Source organism: Fusarium solani (genome assembly GCF_023522795.1).
Source record: "Fusarium solani strain SB1 chromosome Unknown bctg00000012, whole genome shotgun sequence".
NCBI lineage: Eukaryota > Fungi > Ascomycota > Sordariomycetes > Hypocreales > Nectriaceae > Fusarium > Fusarium solani.
This window is the reverse complement of record NW_027072146.1, coordinates 1715857-1731455: the sequence shown is the minus strand read 5'-3', so window position 1 is coordinate 1731455 and position 15599 is coordinate 1715857. Positions and strand designations below refer to the sequence as shown.

The following is a 15599-nucleotide window of genomic DNA, read 5'->3' as shown; positions in this document are numbered from 1 at the left end:
CCAAGCCGGATGTGGCCATTGTCGGCTTTCTGTTCCTGAACCGTACCACAACCAACACAAGGGCGATGATAGTAACTCTAAGTTGTTTTCGTCATTACAGGTATCATTGTTGATATCAAGACGGATCATTGAAGGGCCGTTCAATCCATGTCGGCCATTTCTCACCGTGCGTGCGCCTGTGAAAAATGACGCGTCCAACAAACACGTATCAAGGAGACAAGGTGAGTTCCAAGCCTAGATCATCATGAGACGTGTTTCAAACCCTCTTTTCGTTTCTGTATTCTGCATTCTTTTTCTTTGGCTCTGCCTATCCGGCGTAAGCGCTACTAGAGCCATGGACGACCATGACGGATCCAACCTTGACAACGGGCAAAAGCCGTTTGCCAACGACGAATCGCTTACTCCCGAATCTCTTGCCCAAAATCAAGCTTCGATGGATTCTCTAGCTGAGCAAGAGCTCCTCGAAAATGACTATGCTCAGTCACTGCAAAAGTTGATGCACGACCCTAATCGGTGGCACATCCATTCAACAGACTCGGGTCCAAAAGTCAAATTCGAGTTCCTTCGCATGCCTAGTGAAAACCCGGATTCTTTAATCAATGCTATACGATTCAGTCCTGATGGAAAGTACATTGCTATTGGCACGATGAATGCCGCCTACATTTACGACGTTGAGACTGGAGACAAAACGTGTACTCTGAAACACAATTCGACAGAGGACGCAACAAAGATGCTGCTTGTGAGGGGAGTTGCTTTCACTGCTGATAGCAAGAGGTTGATTACTGCCTGCGAAGACTCGCTTATAAGGGTAGCTATGGGGTTCCAAGATAAAATGCGGTGGCTGCATTAGCTGATCGAAGGCGTCTGCAGGTCTGGGACATTGCATCAGCCACTGTGAGCAGCACGTACTCAGGCCATCTGAGCGAAGTATATGCCCTAGACATCTCCAAAGATGCCCATATGATCGCGTCAGGGAGTGCTGATCGCACGGTCCGGCTGTGGGATACCGAGTCGGGTTCAGAAATCGCCCAGTTCACGTTCCCGGATACGCCTGTGAGCGTGGCCATCTCATCTGACCCTGCTATGCTCGTGGCTGGTTCATTAGATGGCACCTTGAGTTTTTGGCCTATACAGGGTATCAAGTCGGACGACGAGCCGAAAAATAGGTTCCAAGGCCACAAAGGCAGTGTTCATTCAATTGCCATCTCGAAGCATAACCTCTTGGTGTCTGGTAGCGAGGATAACACTGTACGACTATGGCCTCATGATCCGCAAAATGGTTTCAAGCAGCTCAGGCACAAGGTAAGATCCCACGCCAGGCATGAACATGATAGCTCACAGGAACCATAGGGCATAGTAACGGGCGTGGACGTGACAAGCGATGGACGATGGGTTTTGTCAGTTTCACCGGCACAAGAGTTGTATATATCAGATGCCGAGACTAGTGATATCCGCACCGTCATCCATGATCATAGCCATCTGTGGCTTTCATTTGCGGTTGCGGCGAGCCCATCTGGACGGCATTTTGCAACCGGTGGAGGAGGTGACTTTCAGGTCTGGTCCTACAGTGACAACTGAGAAGGCCTCGATTAGCAACCCGCTTAGTTGTCTGTTGAATGGCATGCCCATTCTTCGTCTTGGCAGCTTACATCGTACATGGAAGTGCAACATAGACAAGGGTCTAAGCCCCAACGTGTGGATTGCATCGCCACATTCTATCTGTAATATCAACCTGCAAATAGCTCCTGTGAAAGTCCTCCTTCATTCTTTTTTCATACAAGTCACTCAAAGAAACACCATCTTTATCCTCACAATGGATTCAGAGTCGTTTACCTACACCGAAATTCCCCAGGGCGGATTCTTCCGCCTGCTCAAAATCTACCCAGGCTCCGCTGACGACCCGCTTGTGTGCGACCTCTTCGTAGCCGAGATAGACACGGCCCCTCCATACACAGCTCTCTCTTACGTCTGGGGCGATCCAACAAAGAGTGCAGAAATCATTTGTTCTGACCATGTTTGTCACATCGGTCAGAGTCTTTCAGATGGACTGCGTCGTATGCGCGATGCCGACGAGGACCGGATCGCATGGGCTGATGCTATCTGCATCAATCAGAATGACAATGTCGAAAAGGGTCATCAGGTTGACTTGATGGGTGTTATCTACGACAAAGCCCGAGATGTTCTCGTTTGGCTAGGCCCAGACACTACAGGCTCTGCTGAGGAAGCATTCCGGTGCATACGGACCATCAACAAGAAGATCTATACAAAGACAGACATGGAGGAGTTCATCCCGACCAAGGAGGAGATGCCCTGGACCTACCTTGCTATGAAACCTGAAGGTGCCTCAGAGTATACAGATATAACAGGAAACCGGTACGGCAGGCGGTCAACCCTGCCCTCCGTCCTCGGCGCCAACGGCAAAGACTGCATCGGAAAGCTCTTCAATCTCACCTGGTTCTCTCGTGTGTGGATTCTCCAGGAAGTCGGTCTCGCCACTGCGGCAACGGCCTTTTGGGGGGACTCGAGCATCGACTTTGCAGAGATTGCAGAGTTCATCTACAACACCAACTTTCAGGACGAGATCAAGTTTCTTCTTGGACCTGAGAATGCGGCGCGGCTGGGGGGTGCTCCTCTGTATGGCCTTTGGAACGTTTGGGCGACGTATGAAAAGGAGGGTAACTGGATGTACCGGAACCCGACGTTGAGGGGCTTCCATGATGAGTTGGCCAGTCACTGTGATTTCGACTTTATGCTGGTCATGGAAGCCTCGCGGTATTTCAACGCTACAAACAAACTAGATCACGTCTATGCTTTCCTAGGTCATCCCAAGGCGAAGCGGCCGGGGACGGATAGGACTTGGCTTCAGGCGAATTACTCGCTGAGTGTCAAGGAGCAGCATCGGTTGTTGGCGGTCAACATTGCTCAGCACTCGCTCAACTTTCTGGTTCAGGCACATCAGACTGAAGAAAGCTTGAAACCTGGATATGAACATCCTTCTTGGATACCTCAGTGGGACAGAAAGATGCCTTCTCATGCAGATGCGTTCTGGGAAGCCTGGGATGCAACTCTTCGGAAGGCAGAGCAAAAGCTATTCAAAGCCCAGGCTGACGGGAATAAGCTAACAGTCTCGGGATACGTTATCGACCACATTGGTCAATTCACCAGAGTCATGGAGACTGCCGATTTCGACTCGCCAAACGGAAGCGGTCACCTCATTGATGTATGCTGGGAGGTTGCCCAGCAAAAGCCTTCTCCGTACCCAAAAGAGAAGACCAACGAGGCCTTCGCTTCAACACTCGTGTGCTACTATGATAGCAAAGGCGACCAAGCTGGAGACGGACGGAACCGTGTGGTAGAGCAATTCGCTGGCTATTGCTTGCGCGCAAACGAGGCCTTTTATGCAGCCCACCTCAAACCTGGATATGGCTTCTGGTCTCTAGATACGATCATAAGGGCAGGCTATATGTTTGATCCAGCCTTTAAATCGTACGGGACCAACAGACGGTTTTTCAACACTGCTTCACACGGGTTCTGGGGGTTAGGGCCGAAGGCGATGCAAAAGGGGGATGTTTGTGTGTTATTATTCGGTGCCGATGTCCCGTTTGTGTTGAGGCCGACAGAGACAACTGGGGAGTTCAAGGTTGTTGGACAGTGCTATATGTATAAGTTTATGGATGGTGAGGCTATCAAACAATGGCGGGATCGGAATCATCCTCAGGAGGATTTTGTGTTGGTGTAGGTAGTACAGCTGCGAAACGCCTCTACTCTATATATACGAAGCACCCTAAAGCAATCCTTCAAACCTGCCTCGTTTTGTTTATTGCCTTCACACTCATTATCTTACAGCTCTTAAGGGAGGTCGAGTTAATATCTCTGAACCATGAGCGCCAAGAAACACCAAATACCTCAACCCCTTAGTTTCGCAGCTGGAACAAGCACGGCTCTATCCGAATATCCCGTCGTATAAATACGGCACACCCTAGACACCCGCGCCGCACAAATCCTCCTCGGTTAGATGTGGATGTGTTAATTAAGATCCCTGTCCTTAACCATGTCAGCCTTGATTAGAAGGGGCATCCTCGGTTCGAGGGTCAGGGTCCGGGGTTGTGCAGAATGAGCTGATGTGAGATGGTCACTCCCAAACGAGTCCGTGGCCACGGTGGTTTGATGTCTTGTCATTATGAATAAGAAATCTACATCTCGTGTCATCGAGGTTTAGGTTGTGAGCCCAGAAGTATGTGATGGGCATGCCAGCCCAGAAATAGCCACCCAGTTATCCGTTGTCTTTGTAATCCCCTACAAGCCGGTCCTACGTCTTTTGACGGTCCCCTGCCAATGTTCCCGCAGTCGATCGGTCGGTCGACGCGCTATACTCCGAACGCCGTGAATGGTACATTTAATAAAACTTGAGGTCATGTTAGCATTGGTTCATTGTAGCGGCGAACAAGTCAACTTACCAGGTTCAATGCCCAAAGGAGGACAAGAAGGCCAACCACGCGGACCTTGAGGTTGTTGGCCCAAGAAGACTTAGAAGGCATGTGCCGGGTAAGCGGCGTCAGGCTAGAGAACAGCGAGCTGCTCATGAGTGGCTCGGCATCGGCCTTGTTCTCCAGGTCGAACTGCTCATCGTCTTGCGTCTCGGTAGTCCATTGAGCAGTCAGAAGCTTGACCATGCCGCCCGTGGCATCCGCGACGCGGGAGCTAATCCACAGGAAGATGGGAACAATGACAACAAGAGCCCTCCATCGGTCGCTGAGAAGACCACCATCGCCATGGAAGATGTCGAGAAGGAGAACGCCCTTGGTGTCGGCGGCCAGGAGGATATGGAACTGAAGAGTAAACGTCTCGAGGGAGCACTTGCCGAGCCAGCCGAAGGAGCGCGAGTACCACGTTCGGGCAACGGGAGAAATGTTGCGAGCGGCGATGAAACCCATGATGGGGATGAAAGAGAAGATGGGGTGCAGCTTGGTGTAATCCTGCTTCTTCTCGGCGTGGCTCACGGCAACCCACCAGTACACGGGCATGGAGAGGATACCAGCGATTCCAGCAATGCCATACGACTTGGTGAGGATCAAGTTGTAGGCCTTGGTCCGAACCGAGGCAATGCCCATGAGGATTCCGACGTAGACGATGATGCCATCCAGACCCAGGCGGAATTGCCACTCGTGGAGGTCCCAGTTGATTCGGAAGACGAGGCTCAGAGCGGCAAAGACCCATTCGAGAACAGGTGTCCAAAGCATCACTCCGGGGCAGATGGCGGCGGAGATGATGATCTTGACGACAAGGGCGTACGTGTTGTCGTTGTACTTCTTGCCAATGGCGAACAGGGCGTAGATGATGACGAACCAGAAGCTGACGAGGGGCGCAAAGTAATAGAACATGTAGTCGGTGTTCATAATAAATGGAAGGGCGCAGCTGAGGAGGTTCAGCCGCAGAAGCACGGCGGCAACTCGCTTGAAAGAAAAGTCCTTCTTGGTGCTGAAGAAGACGGCATGTCCATAGCCGGTCTGGAAGAGATAAGCTGCAACAAGAAGACGCACGCCAACGTAGATGTTGAGGTCGCGAGAAGCACCAGTCCAGTGGTAGACCAGGATGATGGCCTGCATCCAGCCCTTCCACTCGTCGGTCTGGTCGCGAGACAGAGGCTTCATATCATCAAGGGTCGCCGGAGCAGGAGTCTGGGATCCGGGCCTGGCGGGCGGAGGCTTGGACTTGGCGAGGAAGGCAAAGCCAGCGATGAAGCATAGGGCGGTAAGGAGGTTGAACTCGAAGGTGACATACTCCTTGGAGCCCTTGGCGAAGGACTGGGTGCGATCGGCCCAGTAACAAGCGAGAAGGCCGGTGACAAAGGTGGCAACGTCGGCATTGAAGATGGACAGCTTGGGCACCTGCTTGGACATGAGGGCGAGAATCTCAAACAGAGCAGCAGCGCCGACGTAAAGGATACCGAGGGCAACAATGACGATCTGGATCCAAGACTTCGGGCCGTAGTCGGTGCAGCAAGTGCGGTCGTAGGGGTATCCCTTCTTCGCATCGATCTTGGCATTGCATCGCAGGTTCAGAAGGATCTGGGCCTTGATCTCGGAGACGGAGTCAATAACATGGAAGCCGTTCTCGAGGTCCTCCATGACGCCCATCTGATCTTGCGAGAGGGCAGGGTACGACCAGAGCATGGGAATGCCGGATGTTTCTTCCATCGACTCGAGGTATTCATCGATGGCTTCGATCTCGCCGGGGTTCGAGGCAATGCCAGTCTTGCGGTAATCGGGCATCTCGTCGTAAAAGGGCGGCGCAACGGGAGCGAGGAACATCTCGGAACCGATGCCATCGCGGGGGTCCATGGGTCGAGAGCCGAAGGGAGCAAAGTCCTTGTTCTGAACAATGGCTGAGACGTTCTGGAAGGTTGTCTTGAACTTTTCGAGCGAGACACCCTCCTCGAATCGGGCGGCGAACCAGATTCCGACGCCCATGAAGATAAAGGCCGGAGCCTTTTGCTTCTCGACGGGCAATGGGTTGAGCCTCTCCTGGCGGTACAGGGCGAACTGGTCCTCGATCATGTCGGTGGCGTTACCGGGCTTCATGAGGGGATCCCAGACCTGGACCAGGCGGACTCCGCCAAAGTCCATGTCGTGGATGCCATGCTTGTTGCTGTTCTTTCGCGCATCGTTGGCTTTGTCGGCGTCGAGCTGCAGAGAAGCATTCCAGTTAGCTACCGCGACATCCCTTTGTTGATTGCCTGTGGTCACGTGATGCGACCGTCGAGCCGAGCAGAACAACTTGATGACCTCTTATCGTGAACTTACCAGCCGGGCCATTCCATAAAAGATCTGTCGCGTGGTCGAATCGCCAAAGAAGAGCATGTGTCGTCCCTCCATGCAGTCGGCAATCTCCTCCTTCTTGTACTTGTGCAGCATGCAACCCTTGGGCTGCCAGTTGGTGAAAGGCGCCCGGCTGCCATTGTTATCGGGCGCATTCAGCCAGCTTCCCTCGTGAAGCAGGGCGTTGCACCGATAAGGGTCGTCGCTGAGGTTGAGCTGATTGATGACAATGCCCAAGATGACGACCAGCGTCACGGCTAAGGGCAGAATGCGACCAAGGGCGACGCCCGAGGATTGAACAGCGGCGAGCATGGCGACCGTGTCCGATGAGCGCGCGTAGATGTAACGAGAGTCGATGAAATGATTGTACGCCGAGAAACGGCAAAAGAGCGAGTGAAGAGCGTTATGTCGAAAAAGAGGACGGTCGCATCTGGTGAATTAATTCGGATTTTCCGCCTTTGCCGACAAGAGCGAGAGACAAGATACGGCAAAGAAAGAAGATGAGATGGATGAAGCAAGGAAAAGATGACAGAACAGTAAGAAGGCAGGCGATCGAAGGTGGCTTGGATACGGGAAAATCGAAACTTGGTTTCCTCATATAGAACACACACACATGCCACACACACACTGTCACTCACCCACTGCCTCTCCCGGTTATGCCCCCCCTGATCGGCAATGTGAATTGGGATGACCCTCGAGGGGGGTCCACAGTAACAGTGGGATGGATGGCGCTGTAGTGGACCCCAGATGAGGAGATCAGCGACCGAGAGGCGAGAGACGCGCTGACTGTTGACTGCTCAAAAGATAGGGAAAATAGGGGTCTTTTGCTGTCAGAGCCTTTCATCACACCTCTTTTTTCCTCTCGTTCAGGTGCTTTCCTTCGAACCGCGGGGCTAAAGATGATGCCAAGGAGAGGGACTGATCGATGGTGGCAGCCCTGGTGGATCGCATCGCTTGGTCTAGAGGAACGCCATGGGAAGCATGGTCCCCCCTAACGCACCTAGACACGACCAATCTCTGGAGTCCGAAGCGAGCTGAAAATGTGCCTTGACTAGCTAGTCTTCAGCCACAGGAGGTCTGATTTGGTGAAGACCGGGAAGGCATGGTGCCTGGTGCTGTCGACAAAGCTTGCCTTGCGCAGCCCCTCTTGTTGTCAAAGGTGATGGATGCCCAGCTTCTCGTCGTCTTCCGAGGACAACTCGCTTGGTCGGTCGGAGCTCGGGAGCGTCAGAGCTGCCGGGCTGGGAAAAAAGCTTGACAGGATTAAGGTTGCAAGAGCCCTAGTACCAACGAGGCAAAGAGGCCGGAGAGATGGGCCATTACAACCTTGCGTCATTTCAAGCGGGCGTGGTCAGAGCATCCATTCTTCATTCCCCTTACATTTTCGCTTTCTCACATTCATTCTTCACAGATGGATCCCTCGACCCCTATACATACATACTCCATGAAGAGACTCGAATCCCTCAGTCCACTGCTTCATTACCGACCTTACTTTTTATTCACTAGGCGCTGATGGCGCTCGAGACTATTGTCCAGCTGAGAGACTGAATCCTTCGATAGTTTCAAACTGAGTGCCCCCCGCTAACGCCTCTGGGTCCAGGTTCTCCTTTTCCCTGCCTGAAACTAACGGGCCCCACTAGGCCGTTTGCGGTTTGTCGGAGGTTGTCGCTGATCAGCCGAATCAAACCAGGTTTTTGCTCCTCGCGCGGGTTACCCTAAACAGGGACATTTTCTGCAGATTAATCTCGACAGATGCTGACAGATCATGCAAAAGAGATCCTTTGCCGAGGTGCGGTTCTTCTGTATGCAGTCATGGTAGTAGATGAGCCAGGGCTCGTTGCTGGGACCGTTTGCGGCGTGGTAGATAATGGATCTTACTGCTGACCTGCTTACTCTGACAATGTTGCTTCCAGTTGCGCCCGGGAGAATCCGACCCGTCTTATCTTTGCCCAGCATCAAAAGACCCAAAGACCCCAGGATAAACAACCACTCCTACTGTTTGTGTTTAATAGAAGGATCTGACAACCCCAGTTTTAGAGTAACCAAGGTAGTATCAACCCATCACATCACCATGACCTTTTATTGCATTACCCACTGTGTAATTACGTCGATGTCAGAGTCTTCAATGTGGTTGCAGCATGACATTCCGCGCCCGTAGACAAGGAAAACAACCATGGCAATGCGCCACTAGAAGAAAGCTCATTAACAGGCTTGACTTACGGACTACCTTTATGATAGCTAGGCTCTCTTCGAGACTGTAGTCACCAGTTCGAGAAAGGTCACAGACAACGCCTAGGCTCACAATGCTAACGCCGCAGGGCAAACAGGCGCGTCAAGCTGTGGCGCAAACGTTGGCGCCTTGTTCCCAAAGCTCAACGTCTCGACACCCATTTCTTGACACGGGAGAGCGTGACATGAACGTTAGCCACGGTTCATGAGCGAAAATGTTGGTTCTTATTGGACGCTGCCGCGCAGGCCAGGCCATCTAGTCGCGCTTGGCTACCCACGACCCCAAGGGTCTCCCCCCAATTCCCGGGTGCCGAGCATGTTGTTCAACCATACCGGGTATCCCATGTGAACACACCCAAGACCTCGATCTCGGTTACACTGCGTCATCGTGCATGTCCCGTGTCTCAAAGATCGTCCAAGACAGTGGTGCAAAAAAGGCTGATCCCGCCTCGGCTTACGCAATGTTCTCCGGCTTTCGGCCGTAAACAACGCGGATGCGGTAATACGCGTGCTGCTTCAGCGACCTGATTTCTTGACGAAGTTTCGCGCAGTAGACTGCCACTTCATCTTTGGACCATCCACGGGCTAGACCAGCGACTCCGAGGACGTAGCCCTCAATGTCCTGCTCTAGTGCTACTTGGGCAAACTGTCCGATTTGGCGCATGTTCTTGTCTTTTGGCCAAGCACCAACAGGAGCCTGAAAAGATCAGCAACCCAATTTCCGTTGACCGAAATACCATGTTATTCGACGCACCTTGAAGTCTCTTGATTCAATGTCCACGAACCCGGCTTCCTCCATGGCCTTGCGTGCCAGATCCTCATGCAAGATGGTGAACGGCCGACTGATCTTGGCTCCGGCCTCTTTGAAGATGGGACCCCAATCGGCCATGGCACTATCCTTAGGGACGGTATCGTCATCGCTCTCCATATCCGGCGAGCCCTCGTAGCTTTCGACGTAACCTCCCGGCTTGCAGACGCGGAAGGCCTCCTTCATCAAAGCCGGCCAATCCTTGATGCTTCCGATGAGGTATCGCATGTGGACGTAATCGATCGAGTTTTCGTCAAAAGTCCAGGTTTGTGTGCAGTCCTCGATTTCGCTAAAGAGTATGAGAAACGTCTTCTGCCGAACGGCGGATAGTATTCTTACAATTTGAGGTTGGGGGGAACCCATTGGGGCTGGATCACGGAGATATCTGTGCCCGTCACCTCGGCGTTTGGAAACTCATCAGCAAAGTCACTGTAACTCAGGTTAGCATTCTCTCCGGTCTCGTGACTTGCGCGTTCATACATGGCCCAGATTCCTGGCGTGAAATATTAGCAAGTGGTTGAATGCCTGCCAAGAGTAGATGTGCTTACCCGTTCCAGTACCGATGTCAAGGACACGCTGTAAGTGCAATTAGACAACAGGTTCGTCAAAAGCGAGTATCTGGCACCAACCTGAATGTCCTGCTTCAAGGGCGAGAGGTACAGTTTACCCCCAAGAACTAACGTGAGCTGATGGTGGCTGGGACATGATTAGCGATGTCTCCTGATTCATAGCTTTATGAACCTACTTGATATCCATAGACTCATTCTGCTGCTCATCGTTGGGTGCCCTTCAGTCATTGCTGTTAGTTGGCGCAGCATGTGTTATTGGGCACCCACATACCAGTAAGCGGCATCTCCTCTGTCAGAATGGTATCTTCTTCCGTGCACAGTTCGATACTCTAGGATACTCGAGGTAATTGAGGTTGTTGAACTGGCAGGCTCGGATCCGAAAGCAGAATCACCGTCGTCGGCGGAATTATCACCCGCCTCCAGTGGCGCCTCATTTCCAGGTGGAGAGGAGCCAGGCTCTGTGGGAGACTTGCTCCCCGTGCGGTGGGCTGAGGGCTCTGTCTCATCTGCCATCTTCAAAGGCAAGAAGTGATCCGTCCAAGGGATGGTGCTCGAGTTGTGAACGCCCTCTTGTGCAACGAAAATAACCACAACGCATGGGAAATGGGCCAAGTGAGGGGGAGGACAAGTTGAGCTGTTGGTCGCAAACCAACAGGTCGCTGCATGGGCCAGGGTGTTGGCCAATCAGATGGTGCCATTGCTTCTTGGTGACTAAGATGGCGATCCTAAGGAATTGGGCTCAAGGTGCAGAGTGCTGGTGAACGGGAAATGTATTGTTTGGTGTTGAATATAGTAGATTGAGTGTATATTGGCGTGCTGACCGATAGATCTCAACTTGTCGATAGTTACTGTAGACTACTCACTAGCTCTGACATTGGCCTGGACTAGGACATGTTGGTTACTGCTTACTGCCCACATGGTCAGAGGCACAAAGAGGACGTTGCACGTGGAAAGGGCAAAGCATATGTACAAATTGACAGGACTCTAATTCAATGGGGGCTTGGAACTTGGCATGTGTCGCTGCCAAGAGACCCAGAAAGAGCTGGGGCTTCCCTGCTTGGCTTGACCGTTGTCAAGGTGGTCTGTGACTTCTCGGCAGCCTATTGGAACATGAATGCATCGTGTATGATTCGTCGTCAGTGTCAAGGCCAAGTTATGCATGCACATGAGAGAAGTGTGAGTAGCAGCACATCATGTTGGACGACATTGCCACACCAAATCCTTCTGTCACCTGCGGCGCAGCTGTCATTTCCCAAGAAAAACCTCATCCTCTCACAACCAATTCCACATGCATCTGCTCCAAGTGCAAGCCAAGTGTTTGCCGCGGCCCAGAATGCCCTCACCCCTGTCGATTGTCCCCGGAATTGGCGATCCTCCCCGCACCCATTCAAGATTTCCCAGCCTCCACGAGCAAAGGAACCATTGAGTGCCGGGAAGTGCCCGAGGGGTTTCCCCATGGGGAGAGAGAATCATTTAATCTGGATGCTGTGATCTCGGGGCAGAGTTCCTGATTGAGGATAGATGCGGGGAGAGGGTTGTGATTACACGAGGCCACCAACTCAGCTTTCGGAGTTGAAAGGCTGACACTTGGCACGTGAAGGGCGAGAAAGACGGTATAAGTAGATGGGAATAACGGAGGAGAAAACAATCTGGCCAAGCTTTTCAGAATCAGTACCAGATCTCTCGTTAAACTGAGTCCATCATGCGTCTGAGCATCCTCCCCGTCTTGGCCCTCGCGGGCAGCGCTCTCGCTTCCGGAGCTACCATCATCGCTGCCATAAACGACATCGGAAACGCAACCCTGTCCCTCAACAAGACGATTGCCGACTGGCCCAAGACCCTCATCGGCACTCTGCCCATCATCACAAAATCCACCATCCTCCTTGCCGAAATCCACAACGGCACCAAGACGGCCCGCGCATCTCGCCCATTGTCGGTCGACGAGACGATTGCAGTCGCCCAGGCCACCACGAAGCTGGGAGGTCAAGTCAACGTGACCCTCGAGACGGTCATCCGGGCCAAGCCCGACTTTGACAGGCTACTGCTCCGCCCTGTCATTCTTCTCAACTTGGAGCTGCAGAGGGATTTGACCGAGGACTTTTCAGACGCTGTCATTGCCAAGGTTCCGGATGAGCTTCAAGCAAACGCTAAGGAATTGGTCAAGGGAATTGGAGAGAGCTTTGAGAAGGCTATCAAGACATACTCTTCATTGAGGGGATAGATATGAGTGAAAAGCACGAGGCACGATACTCTGGAATGGCCTGTAATTATCCTTCTTTACGACATAATTAGACATGCTTAATTTTAATGAATTATGGGTATGAACTAGAGCTTGTTTTGGAAGGTCTTGCGTTACTTGTTGGAGAGCTTACTTGGGAGTTCATTGAGCCGAGGCATCTGAGTTGACACGTGCCGGGAGAATAAGAGGTGTGCAACCTCAGCTGTGAATTTTACCGAACCCTTGAATTGCGAATTTTAACCACTTATGAGACCTTTCTCCGCATGAATGCGACAAGGGTATTTATCCCTCCTTTGTGGAACTGAATATCTTGCTCCGTGCATGGGCCCAACTTTGCAAGACCTAGCTCTCCAGTCCCTACCACTTCCATTACTGATGGACTGGGGCCCAAAGAGCTGATAATGAGATGATAGTAAATGGCGTTGCTGCATCGTAAAGAACAAAATCCCTATTCGTGCCTTGTGAGGGGACGATGTCGTGGTCGTGTTTACAATATTCCGCTCCGTTCCCACTCCGGGATGCCTTCCGAGCCATGCCACACTCATGTCATAGTTAACTCCTACAAAGACAAGACGCCCTTGGATAATGATATCGTCCGCATCTCCAAGTTCCTCTCATAGAATCAGTCGTCGTCCGGCATGTGCTCCCTGTCGGGCGCGAAAACTGGCATGTGACCGCTCGGAACCAACGTGCAAACGATGCCGAAAAGCACGAACCAAACTCAACTGCATTTACCCATCATCAACATCGCCGTTAGATATGTCTAACAATGAACCGGATGTTATTAGTGCGACCAGTGCTGCCCCTGGGACGAGGTCGCGAACAGCACCAAAACCCTTGATTGATGCGGCTTCCGACTCGGGCTACTTTGGCTATACGAGTCACGACAACGTCTTTAAAGAGACTCAGTTGAATCTATTTCTGGCCAATGGGTCTATATCACAGCCAGGCAGTGCAGAGAGAGCCGAAGGGAACCATCAACGGGTCGGTTTTCGCGAGCTCCAATCACCTGTCCGAGAGTCTGCTCTCTTCGTCCTTCGATCCTTACCGGTTGAGCAAACTGCCTCCCAGAGCCCTTCAAGTGATCTAAAGGGATGGATAAATGTTGCAATTTATCGAATCATGCAATCTATTCAGGTCACGTTCAAGGATCTACTGCAGAGGGGCGATGGGGGTTTGAGCGCCTTGGCCGAGATTCTGTGTAACAACACGAGACGGCCAATCAAGGAGGGGTGTCATGATGCCGAACAATGGATCAGCCAATTCTGTGACAAGAATCTCCGTTGGGAATCCATAGGGCTCTTGTGGGCTGGGATTGCACGGATATCAGATGACGTCGACTCTCTACGCAGCCACCACGTTGGATCGCTCGCTCATCAAGTGTCCCCCGAGACCGCTCGGGCCTGCCTAGGCTACTGTATTGAACTTTCTCGCACCTTTACCGAGGGCAACGAGGTACTCCTTGATCTCTGCCGGCGAAAGTCGGTTCTCGACTCCATCATTGACGGTGATGCTCGTAATTTTAAACCTTTGGTCATTTCAAGAGGGTTTCTTGCTGACAGTTTCTAAGGAATCTCGAGCTACGTCTCCCAGAGCCTGGCCGTCACCATGCTCACATATCTTGGGCTCCACGCTTTAGAGAATGGACCCTCGTACAGACCAACACTTTGCTCCGAGTATCGACGTCGACTTGTCGCCCAGATCTTCACCACGGACAAGTTTGGCGTTTCCTTTGCTGGTCGGCCGCCCTCCTTGACTGGTACCTTTTGTTCCACTCCGATGCCCCTTGACATCAGCGATGAAGATCTTGGTTCTGATGATGCCACTCTTATGCGGGCATTTAACTCGCTGGATGACCATGGTTGGAATACGGTTGGTGAGATATATCCGACCACCATGATTCGAGCGCGACATATGATCGCTGTCATACGCGACGAGTTGATCGATATCGCCTTGTGTAGTAGAAGACCTGTGGATACATATCAACTCCAGTCCGTTTTGCCCCCAGTGACCTCATTGGATCAGACTGACATTAAGGTAGAGACATCAAGACTCGACAGATGAAATCCATGTCTACCCTTCCAGAATGGGTCAAGTACAACTCGGACGATCTCACTGACCCGGACGTTGATGCAAAGACCTTGTACTTTAGAACAACACTTCAGCTCGATTACTTGAAGAATATCTTCTTTGTGGAACGATTGCTTCATCGACATGGCCAATCCGACAAGAGGGATCTGGTACTTGCGAGCTTCGACCTCGTCAAACTAACAGTCGAACTATGGAACCGCCAGAGCTCTTTGGACAGCCCCGTGATACTACGCGAATTCGAATGGCAGGTGGGAATCACTGTCATTTAGTTTGAGAAGAAGACTGCTGACTTGAAGTGTAGCTCCTGGAGTACGGGGCACCTGGTGGAGGCATCCTCTGTCAAGAGCTTCTCCAACCAACTCCCACGAGATCTGATCCTCGCTACACTGCACTGACGAGGTCGGCCATCGTGCAACAGCTGAGCTTGCTGGTGGGATTCTTGGATTGGGTTCCCCCTTCGGCCCCTGCTGGGGAATCGTGCGCCGATTTTAAGCATCTTATCCAGCGTGTCTTGGACCATCACTTGAATGAGCCTGTCGAGCTGGGGGCAAGGGGAAACCTGGAGACATTGGGCTGGGGGTCATTGTTACCGCCCCCTTTCCGCTTTGGCTTGTTGAATAGTTTTGACTGGCTTGGTCCTAGTGTGTGATGAATGCCTCACATTTCCATCCGAGTACGTTTGCCCATCTGATTACCCCCCGACCCAGACTATAACATGGGGTGCTCAAACTGAACCATTCAAGAAATCAGTTACTAACACGCTGACGGATCTCTACCTATCCAAAGCAACCCTTTTCCACTGTTGAGAGAAAAGAACTGTTCTCTAATGTACTAAATTACATCAT

General features: G+C 52.0%; 6 protein-coding genes across 6 annotated transcripts; 4 read left to right on the top strand and 2 right to left on the bottom strand.

The window, feature by feature from the left end:
- Positions 1–334: 334 nt before the first annotated feature.
- On the top strand, positions 335–1578 carry MRS44_016591 (uncharacterized protein; the record flags this gene model as incomplete). The annotated part of the gene is made up of 3 exons (XM_046281342.1): positions 335–808; positions 871–1302; positions 1351–1578. The coding sequence occupies 3 exons, from the start codon at positions 335–337 to the stop codon at positions 1576–1578; spliced, it is 1134 nt and encodes a 377-aa protein (XP_046130823.1).
- A 235-nt stretch (positions 1579–1813) lies between these two features.
- Positions 1814–3739, top strand: MRS44_016590 (uncharacterized protein; the record flags this gene model as incomplete). Its single annotated transcript, XM_046282021.2, has 1 exon — positions 1814–3739. One exon carries the CDS (start codon positions 1814–1816, stop codon positions 3737–3739), a length of 1926 nt encoding a protein of 641 aa, XP_046130824.1.
- Positions 3740–4396: 657 nt separating this feature from the next.
- On the bottom strand, positions 4397–7130 carry MRS44_016589 (uncharacterized protein; the record flags this gene model as incomplete). The annotated part of the gene is made up of 3 exons (XM_046270139.2): positions 4397–4405; positions 4458–6686; positions 6804–7130. The coding sequence occupies 3 exons, from the start codon at positions 7128–7130 to the stop codon at positions 4397–4399; spliced, it is 2565 nt and encodes an 854-aa protein (XP_046130825.1).
- A 2240-nt stretch (positions 7131–9370) lies between these two features.
- Positions 9371–10937, bottom strand: MRS44_016588 (uncharacterized protein; the record flags this gene model as incomplete). The annotated part of the gene is made up of 8 exons (XM_065618085.1): positions 9371–9425; positions 9506–9744; positions 9802–10144; positions 10195–10348; positions 10404–10431; positions 10485–10551; positions 10601–10642; positions 10696–10937. The coding sequence occupies 8 exons, from the start codon at positions 10935–10937 to the stop codon at positions 9371–9373; spliced, it is 1170 nt and encodes a 389-aa protein (XP_065474157.1).
- A 1189-nt stretch (positions 10938–12126) lies between these two features.
- Positions 12127–12645, top strand: MRS44_016587 (uncharacterized protein; the record flags this gene model as incomplete). The annotated part of the gene is made up of 1 exon (XM_046276680.2): positions 12127–12645. The coding sequence occupies one exon, from the start codon at positions 12127–12129 to the stop codon at positions 12643–12645; it is 519 nt and encodes a 172-aa protein (XP_046130827.1).
- A 777-nt stretch (positions 12646–13422) lies between these two features.
- On the top strand, positions 13423–15403 carry MRS44_016586 (uncharacterized protein; the record flags this gene model as incomplete). Its single annotated transcript, XM_046281343.1, has 4 exons — positions 13423–14179; positions 14234–14654; positions 14705–15002; positions 15056–15403. The coding sequence occupies 4 exons, from the start codon at positions 13423–13425 to the stop codon at positions 15401–15403; spliced, it is 1824 nt and encodes a 607-aa protein (XP_046130828.1).
- Between the last annotated feature and the right edge of the window lie 196 nt (positions 15404–15599).